We start from the raw sequence: 23626 nt of genomic DNA on the forward strand, positions 1-23626 counted from the left end.
TTATATGATTAATCATATTCAGTTTTCCCGTGGAGTTTATGTGAATCGTATGTGAATTACCCGCGGCGAAGATTATTTCGTATCGCGAGGAGATCCCTTTGGTCTGAGGAAGAAAAGGCCAAACTGAAAAAGATGAATCTCGAGATAGTATCTGGTAACATTTATGTCCTTTGATAATAAACTTACTTTGAACTCTACTTCGAAATTCGATGTGATGAGAGAACGTATTGAATGGAGCTGAATGTTTCGATACCTATTTCACGCTACATTTCTTTTTATTTTGAAGTTTTGGACTAAATGCTATGAAATTTAGTAAATTTACTGCTATAAAATTTTGTAGATTTTTGTAAAGAGGCGCATGTGTTAAATTTTAACAGCTATGCATTTAACATTGGCGCAGTCTCTGGAAACCAAGCAGTAATCCTTAATTCAATTAGGAGCTTAAATATTTCGGATTTGATCACTGCCCGGTACTGCTCCTGCCCACATCAAGCCAACGAATACCACAGGGAGGACAAGTCCTTCGGGATAAATTACAAGCGTGTTAACCTGTCAAAATTGCCCCCGCAAGTATTACGCTTCTCTTTTCGGTACCCTCGAGGCCAGCCTCCAAGAGGGCAGAGAGAAGAAAAGCGGATAAAATGAACGAACGAGCATTGAAAGAGTTTCGGGTTCCTTTGTGCCTTGAGTTGGATAAACGCCTCCCAGGATAGTCTTCTTCAGTAAACTACAGCCCCACAGACTTCCAAGTAAAGGGTACATAAACACCACGGAACGCAGATCATTGAATCCATGGGAAATGATAGCAACCATTTCCCTTTTTTTTCTCTCAAGTCCAGACATATCAAACTAGAAAACTAGAGAAACAAAATTACTTACAGATCACCATGAATACCTTTAAAATCTTTTTTTCCCCAACACATTAATATAGATTCTGTAAGTATATGTTACATTGAATGTCATAAGTACTCGGTCTAATCTCGGTAACTGATGATCTTTTATAATTTCTAATAAATATGCAAATACTTTGCAGTAGTGGATACATTGTAAATCTTCACACCAGTGCCTAAATATTTAATGAATACAAATGCCGGCTTAGATTCATTGATGACTTGGGACTGAGTTTTACCCTGTCTCCAGGCTCTGCGGCAAGGGGAAAAGAGAAAACCGAACCGCATTTCGATTGTTTGCAAATATATTTCAACCTCAAAAGGTCTTGGTAAAAATAAAAAAACCCATCCTGATCCTGCCTACATCAGTGCTATACTACCTCTGCAATACCAGAATGGCAAGACCATTAAAACAGCAATTTTATTTTAAAACGTCAAAAATTACTTGTTATAGGTAAACATGATTTGTGCGGTAAATAAAAGTAAAGGTATATTAACAGAGAGATCTTCTGCACACATTCTTAAACGGTTGTCATCACATGCCGCAGTGTGCCAAGGTGCAGACATAACTCACGCCACGATATAACCCGGCTTCGTTGTTACATATTTTGGTTGTATTTTATTACCTGAAACTATATAGGAGGATACTAATATCTCTGCAAGTGACACCCACGGCCCCAAGGTCACCAGCTTTACTGTGAATGGCAATTTATGCTTAAGCTCACACGTTTTCTCAAAGTAAGAAGCTTTTAGATCAATCTCAGCTGAAATTTAGCTTCATCGTTTTATCTATAACTCATTGCAGAACATTTGTGATCAGCCTTTGTTTGAAGGCGAATTCAAGAGATGGCCAGAGTTAATCCATCCTTTTAAACTAGACATTTCTGGAAATGGTTGCTTACTAATAAAGCAAAGATAATTTCTATGTGATGGCAGGCAACAAGCTACTTGAATTTTATACTGTTCATATAACAGAATAAAACGTTCCAAATGCCCAGGGGAGATTTGCTCAGATAAGAAATTGTGTACACACACACACACACACACACACACACACACACACACACACACACACACACACACACACACACACACACACACACACACACACACACACACACACACACACACACACACACACACACACTAGTTACTGCCTGTAACGCCACGGGCATTTAGGGCAGCAATGGAGTCTTCCATCTCCGTCTGACATTGACCATCTTCTCCATTGTGCCCCAGGTGTGGTTTAGGGTCCTCATTTCTACCTCTAAGGTCTAAGGTATGGCGCCAGGTTGTCTTTGGTCTCCCGCGTTTCTTCTGCCTTTCAGGAGTCCAATGAAGCGCTGAGTCTTTGCGACTATTTTCTTCAAAGGTGGAAGCATTGTCTCGACAGGGATGAAGGTTCCTGCAGATGTCTGGTAAGAGAAGGGGCTCAGCAAGCAAGCCCTGGACTGGATGAACTGGAATATGCAAATTATTATATGGATGGCAGAGCTTTGAATGAGCTTGTGTTTACAGAGCGTGGAACTTGGAGGTTCGGCAAGGTGTAAATTGCATTACTCAGATCTAGAGATATAGTTGAGCATTTGACGGGAGATGTGTTAAGTTGGGTTTTATTGTCTAAGATGTTAGTTTCTGCAAAGTTAGAAGAATTTCAGGATGTAAAGTGACACTGAGGTGAAGTCTGTTTCAATCTCCAAAGGTTGACCGCTATGGGATAAAATTTGACGATCTTCCCAATATCAAACGAAATTTGCAGACCCCAGTCAGTTTAAATTGGCAACAGCATCTCCTCTACGATCTTCATCAGCATAGGCGTACCACGTCTGTGTGCTTAGCCCCCTGCTCTACTCGTTGTACACTAATGATCGTGCAGCAAAGCACAGCTCCAATGCCATACTGAAGTTTGCTGACAACATCACTGTTGCTGGCTGAATCAAAGGTGGTGACAAATCAGCATATAGAAGGGAGATTGAAATCTGAAGATGTGCCACAACAACCTCTCACTCAAAGTCAATACGATCGAAGAGCTCAGGAGGACCTTACTGACATCAGGAAGAGGAAACTGGACAGCCTTGAGCTAGTCCTCATTGGGGAGCAGAGGTGGAGGGGGTCAGCAACTTTAAATTCCTCTGTGTTATTATTTCAGAGAACCTGTCCTAGGCAGTTCACATAAATGCAATTACAAAGAAAGTGTGGCAGAGCCTCTACTTCCTTAGAAGTTAGCAAATATTTGACATGACATCTAAAACTTTGACAAAATTCTGTAGATGTGTGGTGGAGAGTATATTGACTGGTTGCAACAAAACCTGATGTGAAAACACCAATACCCTTGAATGGAAAATTCTACAAAAAGTAGTGGATATGACTTAGTTCATTAAGGGTAAAGCCCTCCCCACCATTGAGTACTGTCACAGGAAAACAGCAACCATCATCAGGGACCACCACCAACCAGGTCATGCTCTCTTCCCGCTACTGCTGTGATCAGGAAAAAGGCACAGGAGCCTCAGGTTTCAGTTCCAGTTTCAGGAACAATTATTATCCCTCAACCATCAGGCTCTTAAACCACCAAGGTAACTTCACTCAACTTCACTTGCCCCATCACTGAACTCTTCCCACATCCAATGGACTTGCTTTCAAGCACTCTTCATCTCATGGTCTCAATAATTATTGCTTTTTTCTTTTGTATTTACAGAGTTTGTTGTCTTTTGCACATTGGATGTTTGGGTGTGGTCTTTTATTGACTGTATTATGGTTCTTGTATTTTCTGTGGATGCCCACAAGTAAATGAACCTCGGGGTTGTATATGGTGATATATATGTACTTTGATAATAAGTTCACTTTGAACTTTGAGTGTTTCATTCAAGAATCACTGTATGTTTGACAGAGGGAAAGTAAGGAAGAAAAGAAGGACTCAGAGAAATAGAGATAAGTTTGAGGTGGGTGTTATCAGCAGAAAGACAAAGACAGATACTGCATTGTCAGGTGAGTTGCCAGATGGAAATATACAGATAAGAAAAAGAATTGTCTCATTGATTTGGAGGATAAATGCTAATGAGGACCAAAGATGACTAGGAAGAAAAGCCATTGCTAGTGATTCCGTCATCATGTCCAATAAGAATGGAACAAAATATGTTTGCCCAAGTTAATGAAGGTGAAGAGATATTGGTAGGGCTGGACATCAGAATCAGAATTAGGTTTAATATCATTAGCATATGGCATGAAATATTTTGTTATGTGGCAGCAGTACATTGCAATACATAATATTAACAATAGTGAATTACAGTAAATATATATGGTAAATTTAAAAAAGGGGTTTATTAGTCAGTGTCAAAATATTGTAGTGTATTTGTTTGTTTGTCCTAACTATGGGTTCTCGTAATTCAGATAAAACATGTTTCACCACATGGAATGTTAACAGACTGGGGAATCTTATAAAAAGGAGAAAAGTAATGAATAAGCTTAAGAAACAAAAATGGGATGTGGTATTTCTACAAGAAACACATTTATCAGCAGAGGGATCAGTAAAATACTGGGGGAGGGGTTTACAGATCGTTTTTTACAGTGCAGGGTCAACTAAGAGCAGGGGAGTTATAATACTTATCAATAGGCAGCTGCAGTTTAGATGTGAGAAACAGATCAAAGATGAAGCAGGGAGAATTCTTATTATTTGGGCAGAAGTACATAAGGAACATATTATTTTAGCAAACATATACGCACCTAATATAGAAGATGCAAGATTTTTTGTGGATCTTAAAGGAAAGTTACATTCATTTGGAGCTTATGATATACTTGGGGGAGATTTTAATTTGGTAATGGATCCAATCATTGACCGTAGTAAGATGTTGTCATATAGAACCTCAAAACTCACTGTGATGGTGCAAAATATGAGTAAAGCCCTCGGGCTTGTGCAGGTTTGGCACCTTATGAATCCCAATGGGAGTGATTACACATATTTTCAGCCATTCAGAAAAAAACTAGGATTGATTTCTTCCTTATATCCAAGTCACTTATTCAGTCTGTGTCTCAAAGTGCAGTTGGTAATATTATAACATCAGATCATGCTTGGGTTTGTCTAAAGACAATACCCCAGTATAAGAGAATGCAGTCACATAGATGGAGATTTAATTCATCCTTGTTACCAGATTCAATATTTAGGCAAGCTATGAGACAGCAAATCAAGGTGTATTTAGAGATAAATACACCTGTGGCCTCCTCAGCAGGGACTAACTGGGAAGCTCTGAAGGCAGTTTTGAGGGGATATACTATTCAACATACTTATTGTATTAAAAAACAGAATAATCAAAACAAGTAGTGCATTCACGGGTTCAATGTCCATTCCAAAGTCTGATGGCAGTGGGGAAGAAGCTATTCCCGAATCATTGAGTGTGTGCCTTCAGGCTCGTGTACCTCCTCCCTGATGGTCGCAATGAGAAAAGTGCACATCTTGGGTGATGGGGGTCCTTACTGATGGATGCCGACTTTCTGAGGTTTCACCCCTCGAAGATGTCCTGGATGCTGCAGAGGCAAGTGCCTTGATGGAGCTGACTGAGTCTACCACTTTTTGCAGCTTATATCAATCCTGTGTAGTGTCCCCCACCACCTCCCATACCAGACACTGATTCAGCCAGTTACGATGGTACATCTGTAGAAATTTGTGAATGTCTTCAAGAAAGTGACATATTATGTAAGTTTGAAGATTATAAAAAAGATAAAAATGGAATAGTTTGCTTTTGTCGCAGTTCAACTCTGACCGATTAGAATTATTTTATTCTGAGTCAAGAACTCACTTCAGAGTAACAAAACTCGAGTTCAGGAAGGATGGGCATGGATTCTGGAGGTGATAACAAAATATAGGTTTCTGGAGAGGGAAGGATGTTATGGTAAAGTTCATTTGAATTGTATGGTTCTCATTAAGTAGTGCTCTTAACCTGTTAGTTCATAAATTTTAGAGAGATTTTTTTTGTCTGTTTAGAAGACCAATTTTGGTGTTGCTCAAGGAAGCTGTGTTGGTCCCACTCTTCTCCTTATACATGCTCCCCTTGGGAGATATCATTGGAGAGGATAAATTTGATTTCCATACATATATGACACACAATTTTATATCTCAGTTGAACCTGATGATGGTAACACCCTGTCTTCTCTGACCTGGTATGGTTGAAATAAAAAAAACGGATGAGCAATAATTTCCTAAAACCAAATAAAGATAAAACCGAAATACTTCTGAATTGGTCACAAAGCCAAAAGAGATCAAATTCTTGATAACTTGTGAATTTGGCTCCCCTTGTAAGTCTGGGTGTTATCCTCGATTCAAGCTTAAATTTTAAATTCCACATAAAGAAAATGATCAGAGCAGCATTTCTACATTTAAGAAATATTACAAAGTTAGGTTTTCTTCTATTACATAATGATGCTGAAAAATAAATTCTTGCCTTTATATTGAACAGACTAGATTACTGCAATGTACTTTTTACTGGCCTTCCAAAGCAATCTATTGACAAACTTCAACTCATTTAAATGCCACTATTAACCAAAACCAGAATGAGGGAATATATCACTCCCATACTGGCTACTCTGCGTTGGCTTCCTCTATCTTTTAGAATAAATTTTTTAAGTTCTCTTACTTATTTTCAAAGCTCTTAATTGCCTGGGATGGAGTACATTTTTCTTTTTTAATCCTGCTCAAGGACTGGTGACATCCTTCTACCCCTCATTAGTGAGAGAGAGAGAGGGAGCCTGTGGCATGTCAAACTGTCATGTAAACAATAGTTTTGTTGACTGCGGAACATGGTCTCATACAAATCACGATTGCAGTACTTTGCTGTACCTTGGCGGGTGGTGGGTGCTGATGCTTTTTGCTAAAATGGGTGGGGGGAGGCTGCTTGTGTGGAGGAGGGTGGAGATAGTGCTTTGGGTTCTAACGCTTTTCTGTCATTCATTCTTTTGGAGGTCATCTGGTTTTCATGGATGTCTGTGAAGACTAAGTAGTTCAGGTTGTATATCGTTTATATTCTCCGATAATCACTGGAACTGTTTGAGTTCTCAGGTCTTCTGCCAACAGTCTCTTAAATTTAAACACTCTTTCTCTAAAGATAATAGGTAGGTCAGCTTTTTTAAATCACACTCCTAAGCTATAAAGGTTGCAGACTCAGTTGGCACTTGTAAACACCAGCTCAAGACCTATTTATTTAACCTTGATATTAACTAACACCTTTTCATCATTTAATTATCTTTTTATTTTATTTTTGTTTGTATTTTATTCTGTTATAAAGCACTTTGAACTATATTGTCAGACTGAAAAGTACTCTAAAATAAAGTTATTATTATTATTTTTCCTTTTTATAGACCATCTAGTCAACATATTCATTTAACTCCTACATTTAAGTAACCTGGTTAAATGATACTTAGTTTTGAGTAGTATACAAGGAAGGAAATTGATAAAATCATTGTAATATATGTAGATATTTTACTAAATTGAAATTGCAAGTGATTTACATTATTTTCTTAAATACACAGTTCAAAAAGTTTATATTTCACAGTTTATCTGAATTATATGGAGCAATTTTAAGAACTTTCAAAGGGCCAGCATTATGATATATATAGTTTATATGTGTTGTGTATAGGATATGTATATATAAAACAACATAGAAACCTGCATCAATGTATTTTTTTACATCTGTCACATAACTGCATTAAATGTTATTAAGGGAATTGACCATCTGCCTCTCTGTACCCTGTATAAGAAAGCCATAAATCATTGCATTTCTAATAATGATGGTACCTTAACCTCTCAATTTTCATTGCAATACTGCCCACACATTAAAAAAATACATGGAATCCAGTGCCTGCATCATACCACAACATATTGCTACATAAATCAGTGAAACCACTAAAGGAGGATTGAAAATTATATTACTCCAGAAACTGACATTATATTGTAAGACTACACAAAACTCGTTCTCAAAAATTATGAAGTACTACTTTGGTCCTAAAATATTTCTTTTGTCATTATATTATTCAAAAAAGAAGTAAATGAAACAATACGGGAGATAGTAATACTGTATATTTGATACTAATTATTTCAGTCCAAAAGAAAGAGCATTAACAGAAAGAGTTTTCCCCTTATTTGAGCATTGTTCAGTACATGTTCAAAGTGGAAGAAAATTTATTGCACATTATAGCATTGAAAGCGATTGCTCAAATTCAGAAATAGAGAAAAGCCAACATCTCTATAATTTTATGTACTAGAATATAAACATAGCTGTTCATTTTATTAAAGTTTATTAAAAAGTAAATAGTTTTGACTAATCCAGATAATTTTCTATCCTATTTTCATTCCTCTTCAGAATGAAATTAAATGAGTACTCATTCCGATAATATCAAGGAGGAAGAAATTATCTAAGGAATTTATCATAGATGTCAAAACCCAAATTACTCAAAGATGGGAGTTGGTATAGATTGAATTTAACTTTGGAGCTGTTTAGAAGAAGAAATATGAGGGAGATAGAAGAGAAATGCCTGCATACTGATAAATATCACGTATAGGAAAGAAAGGGTAAACTTAGAACAAATATCAAGAACAGAGAGCTAACATTGTGAATGAGCAGGATATCAAAAGTTGAGCCATTAAAAACTAAATGAAATTACTAAGCAAGGTTATAATAGAATATATTACCATACTATCGTCTCCTTTCAATTCAAATATTAACACAGAATCAGAAACCCGGTTCATGATAATGATGCACAAAATAAGTTAAGTAATGTCTACAATAATTGTAAGCACTTAGTCTTGACATATATGTTTTATTGTATTAAACTAAGCTCAGTGCTGTTCAATGTCTCCAAGTTTTACTCAATGACAGTAACAATTTGGCTACACTTACCCTGGGTAGAGATGTTTGGTTATCATTTTAAACGCTAGGCTTTTCTACAGGTTGATAATAGTGGAGTAAAGGGAATTACAGAGGCATGAGAGCAGAGCTAGCCAAAGTTGATTAGAAGGGGACTTTATTTTGGATGATGGCAGAAGAGTAATGGCTGGAATGGAGATTCTGAGAACAATGTGGAAGGTGCAAGATAGATACAGCCCAAAGATGAAGAAGTATTCTAAAGGGAGAATGGGCAAACTATGGCAAACCAAGGAAGTCAAATTCAGCATAGAAGAAAAAGGGAGAGCATATAATATAGCAGACATTAGTGGGAAGTTAGGACAATTTGGATGCTTTTGAAAACCAATGGAATGCAACTAAAATGACATCAGGAGAGATAAGATGAAATATGAAACTAAACTAACAAATAATATTGAAAAGGATAGCAAAGGGTTTTTTTCCCGAGATATGTAAAAGAGAGGTGGAAGTAGATGGTAGAATGCTAGAAAATAACAATGGAAGAGTATTGTTGGGGGATAAACAAACGGATGACAAACTGAATAAGTGTTTTGAATCAGTTTTCACTGTGGAAGACATAGGCAGTATGCCAGAAATTCAAGAGTGTCAAAGGGCAGAAGTGAATGTTGTTGCTATTACTAAGGAGAAGGTGCTTGGGTAGATGAAAGGTCTGAAGATTGATGTCACCTGGATCAGATGGATTACACCCCAGGGCCCTGAATGAGGTAGCTAAGAAAATATTGGAGGCATTAGTAATGGTCTTTTAAAAATCACTAGATTCTGGAATGGTTCTGGAAGATTGGAAAATTGCAGACGTCTCTCACTCTTTCAGAAGGGAGGGAGACAGAAGAAAAGAAATTATAGGCCAATTAGCTTGACTTCAGTGATTGATAAGATGTTATAGACAATAGACAATAGGTGCAGAAGTAGACCATTCGGCCCCTCGAGTCTGCACCGCCATTCTGAGATCAAGGCTGATTATTAAGGAGAAGATTTCAGAGTACCTGGGACATGATAAAATAGCCCAAAGTCAGTATGGTTTCCTTAAGGGAAATTCTTCAAGGAAATTCCCCTTAATGGGAAATACAGGTATTTGAGGAAATAACAGACAGGATAGACAAAAGAGAATCAGTGGATGTTGTTTATTTGGACTTTCAGAAGGCCTTATCAAGGTGACATGCATGAGGCTGCTTAACAAGCTAAGACCCTATGGTATTACAAAACAGATATTAGTATGGATAGAGGAATGACAGTAGGCAAAGAGTGGGATGAAAGGGGGCCGATTCTGGCTGGCTGTTGGTAACTAGTGGTGTTCCGCAGGGCTATATATACAGGGGACTGATTCTTATCACATTATATATCAATGGTTTGAATGACAGAATTGATGGTTTTGTGTGCAAGTTTGCAATGATAAGTGGAGTGGCAGGTAGTGCTGAGTAAACAGGGTGCCTGTAGAAGGACATAGACAGGTTGAGAGAATGAACAAAAAAGTGGCAGGTGGAAAATAACGTAGGAAAGTGTGTGGTCATGCACTTTGGTAGAAGGAATGAAGGCATACACTATTTTCTAAACAGGGAGAAAATTCAAATATTAGAGATGCAAGGGAACTTGGGAGTCCTCTAAGGATTCACTAAAGATTAACTTGCGGTTGAGTTGGTAGTAAGGATGGCAAATGCAATCCTAGCATTCATTTTGAGAGAACTGGAATCTAACAGCAAGGATGTAACGCTAGGTTTTATAAGGCATTGATCAGACCATACTTGGAGTATTGTGAGTAGTTTTAGGCTCCTTATCTAAGATGTCCTGGCATTGGAGAGAATTCAGAGGAAGTTTCAAGAATAATTCTAGGAATGAAAGAGTTAACATATGAAGAACATTTGAAGGCTTTGAGCATGCCTCACTGAAGTTTGGAGGAATGGTAGGGAATCTCATTGAAACCTGGTGAATATTGAAAGGCCTAGATAGAGTGGATGTGGAGATGATGTTTCCAATAGTGGGTGAGTTTAGTGCCAAAGGGACATACATTTACAACAGAAATAAGGAGGAATTTCTTTAGCCAGAGGGAAGTGAATCTGTGTAATTTATTGCCAGGAATGCCTGTGGAGGCCAAATCATTGTGTATATCTAAAGTGAAAGTTGATAGGTCCTTGATTAGTAAGAGCATCAAAGATTATGGGGAGAAGGCAAGATAATAGGGTTGAGAGGGAAAATAAATCAGCCATGATGGAATGGTGCAAAAGCCCCGATGGACGAAATGGCCTAATTCTGCTCCTATTTTTTGATAGACCAATTCTCACATTCAATGCAATGGCTGATTTATTAAAGCACCTTGGTAATATTATGATCAACAGCACAGAAAATGAAATTTTCCTTCAAAACAACATTTTCTATTTAATATGCATGTCTGCTTTCCCCTCTCTCAATATTGTCTAGGCTATTGGTTCATTATGAGTCAACAAAAATATTCAGAAAAGTTAATGATTTCAAAAGGTGACTTTATCAAGTTGGCTGGAAATAGCTGGATTGACTATCTTCTGGCTCATCAATAATCAGAATAAGTTTACCAGAGATGTTTGGAGAAATAATTATATGAGATGCAAACTTAATACTTGCATTAACAATTTAATTTTGTGGTCAGATAAACGTTATAAATAAGAAGACCTCTCTGTTAGGAAGAACATGATACAGAAATTGACACAGAGTTTATAAAGAGACTTTGACCACCTTTGGGTAGTAATGTAGGATCAAATTAAAGAATTAGAATAAAAATAGCCCAAAACATCAAATGTTTATTCCTCCGCATAGGTGCTGCCTGACCTGCTGATTTCCTCCAGCACCTTGTGTGTGTGTTACTCTGGATTTCCAGCACCTGCAGACTGTCTTGTATTTTTGAATTAAAATAAATGTTTCTGATATTTAAAGATCACTTATTTACAGGAAATTAATATTAATATATTTAAAACTGCTTATCAATACACACATTTGCTTTGCATTTGTACCAATACAAGCATTTGCTTTGCATTTGTACCAATACACATATATTGAGGGAGAGGGAGAGGAGAGAGGGACAGAGGGAAAACACAGTATATCTCACTTACATGTTTATAATTTTGAATATTTGGCAGGGAGTATTGAAAACCTGTAGCATACCCAAAATTAAATGGTGGAATAATAAACACAACTATTCAATATTATCTGACATCTCTTTCTACTGCTATAATGGTGATGGCAAACATATCTTAAATGATTTACTGCATAAGCTTAAGTATAATAGACATTTATATTTATTGTCTGTATTTAATTTTAAGATTGAAGTACTTTTTGATGCTTAATGCAATATTTAAGTTTCCATAATGTAATTGTTGGCAACATCTTCTTAAATTTATTGCTTATTTTTTATTTATTGTTTTATGGAACGTGGATGTTGTTGGCTGGTCCAGCATTTATTGGTTATCTCTAGTTACCAATGAATTGAGTTACTAACTTGGTCATTCAGAAGGTACTTTGGAGTCATGATATTGATAGGTATGAAGTTTCATACAGGCCAAGTCATGATGGCCAGTTTCTTTCCCTAGATGACACAGGTGACACAGGTAGGTATTCACCTTAACTTAGTAGTTTGAAGCTAAAACAGAAAATGCCAGAAACACTCCATAGGTCAGGTGGCATCTTGGAAAGAGGAACATAGTTAATATTTCAGGTTAGACATGCAACAAAACAAGTTCTTTGACCTGAAACCAGAATGATTCTAGAATTTCCTGTTATTTTAGATGTCCATTATTTGCAATTTTTGATTTAGAATTTCAATGACTTTGTCCAGTATACTGGCATTCATAGGCATGTGTATGGGGGGGGGGGGGGGAGCGGAGAATTGTCATTTGCATTGAAGTGCTGATTACATGAGAATTGCTTGAGATTTTACAGCACAGCATTTAGTGGTTGTGCATAAATTTTAAAATACCAAATGCTGTCATCTCCTTAGAATTTTAACAATTCTTCTAAGTTTTAAGGCTATACATATCAACGTAAATACAGCAAAAAAATTAAAATGGTGTAAAGTTCTGTAACAATGTAGAGCAAAAACAAATTAAATAAATGACTGTTTTCACCATCACATAAAGGGCAGTCTTTAAAGAGGATATTGCTGGTAAGCAGCCTCCAACTTCATTGCCCTCATGTATAAATGTAAATAAACTGAAAATGCCTTTTCGCACTTATTTTTTACTACATTTAAAATTCACTATTAAAGGGTATTTTCAGATTTAAAAAGTAAAAAAGCTCATTGCTTAATAATATTATTTTTTGCCAGATACATATATTCTAGACACAAACATTTACTGTTCTTTGATGGTTACATTTATTGAGGATAGCTTTTGATCCTATATTTATTTGTTTACTTGAATTTAGATCCGCCAGCCACCTTGGTCCTTGCATCAAAAATACAGGCTTTTGTTTACTAGTCTATTAACCTAACCCCAATTGATGTAACTGTCCTTCATTTTCCTCAGGGCAACTGTGCATCAGCAGTACCAGTACTTGTAAAAATGTACTTCCAGCTCACTATGAATGTTAGTAGTTACTTATAAAGGTGACAATATGAAGTTAATCATGAAGGAATATCAATCAAATATTTTTCATTCACCTTACCTTTTCTACATGCTCATTGTAGGAAAATCATAGCCAGTTTTTAACTATGTTAGCATAGTTCTAATTCTTCTAGCCATTTCCATTTTTGCTTATAAAATGGCTTTTTCTTCTGAATCAAAGCAATGAAGATGTTTACTGACTTTACCGCCTCATAAACAATGAGGAAGATGTTGGTGCATGACCTTGCTAGTTTTATTTCACAGATGATCTAGTTTAATCAAATACATAAATGTAATTGTGAGGCTTTTGTTTTACACTAACTAAGGGAACTTGGTTTACATCTAATTAAACTACTTGGCATGGAAGTGGGTCAGAATTATGTCATTCAGGGACTTGTATGCACATGAGATTTTTTTAAAAAAAACCTTTATAGTCAAAAAGTACTTCACCTGAAGGCACTGAACCGGACGACTTTTTTAAAGTCATTAGTATCAGCATGGTGGCTTTTTAATTATTTCATATGTTTTTAATACTCATCTCACTGAAATCATATTTCATGAAATTGTTACAGGAGAAAATGGACTCAGCTACTTTTTGTTAAATAGCAGACGCTAAGAGGCAATTTATTTTTGCTGTCATCTTGTTTTCTTATGCATTGTGTATGGTAGCCAACTTTTATATATGTACACATACACATACACATACACATTCATATTCTGTTAATATATACATTTTATTGGATTAGGGCATAAAATTGTTATTTTCCTGATATTTTTCTTGTAGCTTAACTTTGCTATGCCTGCTTATATCAGAATCAGGTTTAATCCAAATCAGAAGAAAATATGATCACCTATATACATGTATATAGGATATCATATTTCTATATGACCACATAGAGTAATTATTCAGTGAATTTTCCAGTAATTATGGTAATTGCTTTTATATTTTTCCAGAATTTTCTTAATTTTCAGGAGCAGTTGTCATACTACTCGAATCTGGCTGTTTATAGACAAATTGTTACCACTGAAATTTTGTTTTTCTCTAGTTTGAGTAGAGAAGACCATAACTACTTTTTCCTTTGTTTTCTTGGCTACTCTTTCTTGCTTGAATTCTGCTCTTGTAACACTTAATAAAACAATTATAAGCAATAATCTTTATGCCTCAGTCTTTACTTCCAAGAAACCTTTGGATTGCAAAAAGTCAAGATCCAACAGCTTGGATCTCATCATCATAACTGAGCAATGGAAAATGCTGACTGGATTATCCACCATGTGAAACGCAAACTGAGTTTCTTAAATAACTGCTCTCTATGTTTCTAAGGACAAGACAAAAGGAAACAAGATTAATTATCAAATATAAATACTATTCCAGAATTCTGGTGACATTAATGACCAAGTCAATTGTACTTTCTAGTTTTCAATGATAACATTTGAATTAGATTGCAGCCTGTAACTGACTACCAATTAGTAAATCAATTGTCAACTATGATTTTTATATAAAAGATCTTTACAGATTATTCTTGCACATATCGAGCTATCTGGTTGTCAGGATGAGTTTGGCATTTAATCTGGTGGAATTATTTTACTTCCTAGTTCTAAATTTCTATTCTGAAATAAACCAACTCGGCCTTCCTTTATCAAACTTCTGGGCACAATTAACTGGTTCTCTCAGTCCATTTGTATACTTGATTAACGTACTATTGCCGGCTAGTTTGTTTACATTGCAGAATCTCGTGCAGTATATGCTTCCTCGGGCACAAACCGGATGGTTCCTCTTCAGGTCGCAAATGGAGTCATGTAATGACTCGTGAGTAGCGTAGAACGCAAAAAAAAAATCTGACAGGAGCTTTCTTCTCGCCCCGCAAAGATAGCCGTCCACGTTAATGAAGCTTATGTGTTCACTTCTACGGTATCGGAACCGGAAATGTGACTCCCTTGGATCTCATTTGTAAAACTGATAGGATCTGTTAGAAGGTTTTCATTGGATAGTGATGCAATGTGTCATTGGCAACGTCAAAGAAAAAACATTGAATCCAAATATAGCCATTTCATTGAGAAAGTTGATTTTTAAAGTTAATCACAAGGTTATTTTAATCTCTCGGGGAAAGTTAGAGGGGAAGAAGAAGCGTTGTCAAAATATATGAATGAATGGATTGGATCAAGTGATATTTCGACATGGTGTTCTTGCACACAAGAAAATTCTCTGTAGGATTTTGAAAAAGTGTTGCATTTGTTGAAATTTTAAATCTTTCAATTTCAGTAATACCATTGAGTCGCCCAAAGATTTTATATAACTTATTCATTAGGAACTATTGTTCATTTCCAATATTGTAATTAGTCAAGAAAGAACTTAAAATGAAATTAACAGCCAATGGCGCCCCAACTTCCGCTGCAATAATATTCTCCTTAACAACATCGCACTAAGTAAATTTGAGTTTTCTGACTGTATTGTCGCATAACCACACAACCCGAACGGGAGGGCAATGAGCGCTATCAGATGGTCGCAATGTACAGTACACAGCCAAAGCCAGGAATGATGAAAGAAAACTGCCGGAAATCTAAACATGTATAACTGTGAATTTTTTCAACTTTTAAACGCTTTTTTCCCCCAAGAGCGAAGTGTACATAAATTGACTGTTAGGTGCATCTTTAATGAATTCATGTTTTTGTGTGTTTTGCTGCTGCTAATACTAAAGTTAACCAATATTTTGTAATAATAAACTGACTAGTGAAGCTATGAAGTCCCAATAAAAATTTGGATAAGCATGCCGCCATAGGCTACGATGATTTCAGCATTTAATTTCCATGGAATTCCTCAAAGTGTCTGAGCAAGCTGAGAAACATACACGCATTTTGGATTTTTCTTATATTCCTCGTTTAACTATAATTATAGCCAGAAAAATGCCGTGGGAGCATGGAAGACGTTTGTTGTGCGCGCATATCCACGGTTGACGTAGATGTATTTGGTGTAATTTATTAAGGTATGGTTCCTCCAAGTCTATCTCCAATGATTGTAGGAAAGCCATATAAAATCTACTTGGGCCAGAGTGAAGATGCATTTCGTCTATAATTTCCAAGTGACCATTGCAGATAATAAGCCGTAAACTCGGGCGAACAGTTAAATCCCCAAAGCGTGAGTAGGGTGAATCTAACTACAGTTCTCCTCTAGCTTGTCGTTTTCATCTAAGTAACCAGGAGAAGTGTTCTCCACACTCTTACTAACGCTTTAGCATGGGAATCGAGACAAAAGCCAAGGGTGTTTGTGTTTTTTTTAAATTAAATCTGCAGGTTTTATTCGTAGTGACTAGAAACGATGACCAAAAACACACTATCACTGGAATGTACATTCAAAATGCTGGAGGAACTCAGTATGTCAGGCAGCAACCATGGAAAGGAATAAACAATCGACAATTCGAGTCTAGACCCTTCATCAGGACTGGATAGGAAGGGGGGAGGGAGCCAGAATAAGGTGAAGGAGGGGATTTTTACAAAATCTCTGAGTTTATCACTGGAGTGCTATTGTTTATCGATATAACGCAGAGCGACTTTTTCATCTTGGCAGACATATTTTAATTCATTCCATCTATTTTCCATTGCGAAACAAACAAATGGTCAGATATCGTGCAACCTGTCTACTCGGATCAAGAGAAACAATAAATCAATGTATTTGCCGCATGAAATAAATAATTTTAGCGACATTGTTAGGCAGTAATTATTCATTCAAGCCTGATATTGTATTGTCTGAAATCGTGTAAGAAAATAGTAAATTCAAGATTAATATGTGAATGTGCTAGTTTCATACACGATTTCAGACGATGTAATATCGCGCAATGTTTCTGCTCTTAAAAATACTACATTTATGTTATTTAAAAACCCCAGATTTGACGAGAATCTTTTTAAGGATTATCCCACCAAACAAGTCCACATTGTTGCATAGCACCTTTGAAAGTTCCCGGTAGATATCTCAAATCCTTACTACATCGCAATGAGCTATTGTCTGGAGACCCCTTTTCTTGAAGGGTGGAGTATTTATGAGGAACTAGTAAAGGTTATAAGTACGTATCAAACATATACATGCCTATGTCGGATTATTAGGACGGGCAATAAATAAAGCACTTATTCTAAAAGTGTAACCGTTTATATTAATAAGGAAGAGTCTATCTGAAATGGAATGTTAAACAATTGCAATATTAAAACACCACCGCCATATTCCACTAGCAAAATGTTTAAACAATATTGGAATATATCGTTGTTTTAACAGATATAGCCAATATTTTCTGAGGTTAATTAATATGAACATTCACATACTTCAGTTCTATTTTGCAAATGTTTTTCAAACAGGATTCTGATATTCTTCTGTGCGCTACCCCTGCAGTTCGCACGCAACTTGTTGTTATTGTATAAACCTGTAAACACGGGGATAGATACCGCACTGTCTGCACGACAGACAATGAGGATTAGCTTTTACTCCTTAGCACAGTGTTTAACACATTGTAGTGTTGCATTAAACTGTTTCATACGAATTATCCGAATGAAATAACATATTTCGTGTACAAAATTCATCATTGACCGATCCTGAATGGAAGGGGGTCTTCTGTGGGCATTGCAACTTTTAGCAATCCGCTTGAGAAGGGGTCGATCTTGTCGCAATGTTACGCAAATCATTTCGTTCACTGCAGTAACTACACCGGACACGTTCCTCTGCAGCTATTTATATAAAATATTGTACACACGGCCGAGACGTTTGAAGCAGGCTTGAACATAATTTTAGTGTCCTACTGCCTGGCTGAATTAGACGCGAGTGCGTGACTCGGATTAAAATGAACTAGGTCTAAAACTCAAGGGATCCAATTAACAGGTTGGATGAAACCCCCTGAGTACCGAAATATTAACAAACTCCATGGAAACGGGTCGTCCACAACCTGCTACCCAACTCGCCTCTGTATCTCAAACAACACCCTGAGTTGTCTTTCAAATCTTTCCATTATCCATTCAATCAAATTGTAATAAGGAAACGTAAACTGGCACTGTACTGGGGCGGAGGTGTTGGTTGTGGAAGAAAATCCATAAACACCTAAAAACCACCGGGGGGGGGGGAAGAAATGCAGATTAAAGCATTGCATCTTGTTATTAAAGCAAAGAAAACGCAAAGACAATATGATTTTGAAAGACAATATAAAGTTAATCTGATTTTCGAAAAAAAATTATAACAGTGTTTTATGATTTGTTATGTTATTGAATAGTTTAATTCCTGTGTAATTTTAACTAGCGTGGACAATTTAAACGTAAACTATAATAGTCAGATCTCAATAGGTTTTCAGCTGCCCTGATGCTCTAAGTATGGAGGATGGGCGCTAAGTCAAGTTTAGCGTTTGAAAATGGCATTTTCGACCTGTGGCGAAAAGCCAAGTCTAATTAAGACAGGATTCCGGACAGTGCGCAACTTGGGGCATATGATGCTACTGTGGAATCCCATTTAACGTGATAGCATTTCCTTCATTAAAATAGTTTTTAAACTTAATGCAAATTCCGTTCAGTTAGTTTTGTTCAACTGCCTTCTTTGATATTAAAGTTATCACTTTACAAGATGGATCTTTTAGGAAAATAAACATGTTTGAAGTAAATCCCGAACAATTTCACGATCCGCAATTGCTAATTCTCGATTTTTGTATTGCCGACTCTGCGTCAGACTATCAGACAATTAATTTATTTCCCTCAAATTATTTTACCTGTTTGCTGCCAATCTTGATGCTATATAGCCTCCAGGAATCTGAGTTACGATATACCCCCAGAAAAAGGACCCGTGGATCATTCCCACAGTCTCGGGATCCCAGTTAAATGTCGCTTTCTTGTGGAAAAAGAGATGAAAAGAGTAGGGAAATGCAAGTTAGATTACATGTTGGCAAAACTGTAATGAGTTGTTTAGACATATTAAGGCATGCGTGTACGCTTCAAAATGATCGGAAATTTGTTTAACATTAGAGGTCAATTTAAAAGGAGTTGTTGCATTTACAATCAACGGACAACGAGGGAGCCGAGCCGAGCTCAGTTGAGCAAAGGTCCATTCCAATTTTAAGGCAGATCGAAGTGGCTTACAAAGGGGCAGTCTGACAAAGGAATGTTATACATCCAATGCAGCAAACATCCAAATGTATTCAAAGCGAAGTATATTAAAATGAGTATTTTGATGATGTGGGATTTAGCTGAAATCAACAGAATATTTGGAATCTAGGCTGTGGGCTCACCTTTTTAATGATTGTATTCCCGTGGTGTATAGTACTGTTGTTGACCATATCCACGATGGCCACGCCAAGGTTACACCTGATGCCAAAGGAGATGCAGAAGCCCAGACCACTCATGATGGCGATGATGTACCTGCGAGGTAACCCGAAACAGGTGCAATCGCAGAGAGGCGGTTTCTTGGGGCGGACGTTCTGTACCTTCCCATCCTCAGTCAACTCGATATTTTCCCCATGTTGCTGTCTCTTTTCCAACACTCTGCATCAGAAAACAATGGCATTTATTCCACAAAAACATTAATTTCTTTAGGGTTGCTTCCATCCATCAGAATGGATCGTTCCTAAAATAAGAAGCGCCGTTTTTCAATTTTATTGTTTCAATTTGGTCGCAACGATTCAATCACTTATGATAGTTGTACATCAAATATTTTGCCTTTGCTAAGTATTCGTTTTATATGTCACATGAACCCGATTTTTTTTTAAAAAAACAACCCCTTGATAACCACCATAGTGTATCAGTTCAATACGGGAAGCGAAAACAGTTTTGATTATAATCAGGAGCAAGTACTCCCTGTAATTATCAGTCAGATTTTTAATATACTGTATTTGTCTACAATGATGTCCGTGAAAACGTATTTTAACGCGCAATATATATGGAATTTGCGGGTTATAATTAAAGATCTGAGTTCAGTCTGAGATGTGTTTTTACTGCAATACGAATCTTCGTTAAAATAGAAACGAAATTCATTATTTACAAAGGTAATCTGGAAACAATAGGTCTTGCATTGTTTTAATAAATCTGATATAGAAATAATGTTTGGTGATTTTTTTTAACGCAGGTAGTGGAAGCCCAAACTACCTACTGAGACTGATTTATATGGAAATAGTATGAAAATTCAGGAAAAACACACCGAGTGAAATGAGCAAAAAAGAACTTGAATTTCATAGGTATTAATGGCATTGCCCTGCTTTGATGCAACAAGCAGGAGAGGTTGCAACTCATAATGCACTGATATGTCAAAATAAATATTAATTGGCTAGAGTACAATCCAACGTGTGTGTTTTATTGCAATCTCGATGTAAAGGGGAAATGTTTACTGAAATGAAAGCATATACTGTATAGCAAATAAATTGACGAGTAGGCCAAAGAGTGCTTGAGGTTAGGACCAATGTATTTAGGTGCTTATATCAAACCGATTTTTAAACTTCAAAATACCCGCGTCTCTATAAACATATGTGTAAATAGACTGATGAACCTTTAATGAAAAAAAAACTTTGACTAATTATACCGCAAAGATCCACATCAATATTATAGCTGCGGGTGGTGGAAGGAAGGGGGTGGGAAACGGCTTCGCGTGATTGTTGTTTTGATTGAAAGACACGGTGGTATAGATATATTATTAAACAGATCGATATGTATGCAGCGCTTTGGATAATGCAGAGAGCTGTCAAATGTAGAAGCACACATCCCTTATGATATTAATTATTAACATGTTTCAGGCTGATCCCAAAGGTGGAGATTACATTAAAACAGCTGTGGAATGGAACCATATTTGCAATAAGTGGATTGTTCCAAAACCACGGCAAAACTCAAATTTACAACAGTCACTTAACTCCATATTCGAAAAAATGTTTAACACTAGTATAGCTGACACTTCAGGGCAAATTATGGGCAGCCATGTTTAACTTACTGGGTTCTGAGTGTTACTAGCAAAGGCAAATATACAGGTAATTATTGGGGAAAGGGGTAATACGAGAACGTTGTGTGACAGAACATCATGCACAAATTATAAGCAGCATACACTAAGTCAACAGAAGATTTTCATAATTTTACAACATTATAATCACGTTTTAATCTATGTTTTATTTGTGATATTTTCCCTAAATACGATTCAGGTATATTTAAGAGATGTTCTCTAATGTGTATATAGATTTGCAGAATGACAATTATTTTAGAAGTCTTACCTGTACAGGTGACCAAGAGATTTCCCGGCAAAATTTTTCAGCCCCTCTTTGCTAGGAGCAAAGACCCGTTCCTTAACCGTATCCATACCCTCAGAAAGTGATCAGGCAGAAACTCTTAGGAAAGTGTCATGCTAGAGATAATGACAGTTCATTAGAATTAACGTGGTGAAACGATCAAGTGCTCTTAAGCAACAGAGGAGCGTACGGCTCATACATAAGACCCGATATGCTGCTGTGATTCGAAGTTCAAAGAGGAAATGAGGCAGTCTTATTTGGTTGCCCGCGTCCAGCCACTGAAGATTCAGAAACAGCCATGATGTTTAGGGTATCCAGCATCAGAAAATGTATTGTTGCTGTTTAAAAAAATATAATCCACGGATGTAGTCTGTAGATCAAGGTTAATAAAGTATCTAAATAAAGACGACTTTTCAGTCGCATGCAGAGACGAAACAAAGCTACCTGGCGCAATCGATCATTGGAATACTTTGCACTGGGAAACTGGGAGATACCGTATTCAGCACCTTGGACAGCAGCAGCGCGTAACTGAATTGCGTTAGAACAAGAGGGTGTTGGTTCAATCGCTAACTTTCTCTGGGATTTGACCGGATTAGAGCAAATCCCTCACCGTCACCAAGCGCTTACTTGGGTTGTGGATGCTATGGAAACGGCATCAAAGGTTCGATATCTCACCGCAGGTTCCTTGCCTGTGTCATTGCCTCGCGGAGATTGAAGTTTATTAAAAATTGACAAGTTTTCTTTCAATTCCCGCATGTTCTCCCCACCCTGACGTCAATTTAAACTATGACATTCACATTTAGCTTTGAATAGATGTGGGCTCCCAGCCCTTTGATTTGTTGAATTTGCACCAAATCAAGAACCTCACGTTCGCAGCTTCTCTTTCTATTGAAAAAAAAAACAAAGTCCTGGTTTTTGCAATACCATTCTTACGCATTGCAGTGCATTTTTACAGCGGATCTAACCGTTCACTTTATTTAAATTAAATAGTTTTGTACATTTTCGTAGCTGTTCTTTGTCCTGTCAATTCAAATTACAGACAGTTTAATATTTCACCCCACTGTTATTTGTACAGATATTTTATTCTGCATCATGTTTCGTACTTAAGCATAGCATGTAGTTGATTTAAAACCTACTGTAGGATCGGAATAAGTTGCCATACCAAATTAACAGTGGTTCATTTAAGGCTCACGCTTTATGGCCCACGTCTCCGCCTAGTGGTTTATCCTGATACTGTTTGGACTCACCCTGTGTGAATCATCCGCGATTTTGAGGGGTAAACTCGTATCCCATTTCGACATACTGTAGTTCCTTTTTTTTTGCATGGATCGCATGATACCTTTCATAAACGTGGTTTTGGATATTTGCACTTGTCTATGAGAGATATAGTTTTACAATTACTGTCATATAATTCTTTATTCCATAAATTTATACATGAAAATCTGTGATTCGTAAATATATATATTAAATTCCTATGCAATATCTTATACGACCTGTAATCATAAAACTTGAAATTTAAGCTGCATAATATAGTTTATCGTATATCTAAAAGAAAATTAGATATTTTCTTCAACACAATTCGTTTAAGACAAATCATATTTTAAAATCACCCCTAAATCTATCACAAAAATGGAGTATATAAGCATTCAAAGGTGTTTAAAATTCGCAAAGCGCAACAATACTTTTAAGTTTCAAATTCCGAAAACGTTCTTTAGTAGTCTGGAACAAGAAAGAAATAACAAGAGGGCATACAAATTATGTTGCAGGATAAAAGCAAATTTGAACAGCCGATCTAAGAAAAAAAGTACTTAAACACACATTTTAGATGTTCTGATACATCCCAGAAAACCATCCCCATAGGGTCAATTCTGTTCTCAGAAACTCTTGAGCTTTCGGGTACTTTGCCAATTTGGTGGCACGCTGGCACTTACAAATGGAATTGTGGATTCTGAGGCGCTGATGAAATCAAGTCTCATGAGCATACAGCAGGAAAACGTAGCTGATGACGAAGTTCAAGCACTGGCTTCATGACTGGGAGAAAGACG

The 23626-nt window shown here is 36.7% G+C and overlaps 1 protein-coding gene across 1 annotated transcript in view; it reads right to left on the reverse strand.

Annotated features, from left to right (window-relative positions):
* slc17a6a (solute carrier family 17 member 6a) overlaps positions 1–21652 on the reverse strand; it is a 58049-nt gene extending 36397 nt beyond the window's left edge. The window contains exons 1-3 of the mRNA XM_059973971.1: positions 21567–21652; positions 19608–19860; positions 19092–19210 (exon numbers count right to left, since the gene is read on the reverse strand). Coding sequence (XP_059829954.1) covers positions 19092–19210; positions 19608–19860; positions 21567–21652 — 458 coding nt within the window. The remainder of the gene's footprint in view (positions 1–19091; positions 19211–19607; positions 19861–21566) is intronic.
* Positions 21653–23626: the final 1974 nt, after the last annotated feature.

This window comes from Hypanus sabinus, chromosome 7 (assembly GCF_030144855.1).
Source record: "Hypanus sabinus isolate sHypSab1 chromosome 7, sHypSab1.hap1, whole genome shotgun sequence".
Taxonomy (NCBI): Eukaryota; Metazoa; Chordata; class Chondrichthyes; order Myliobatiformes; family Dasyatidae; genus Hypanus; species Hypanus sabinus.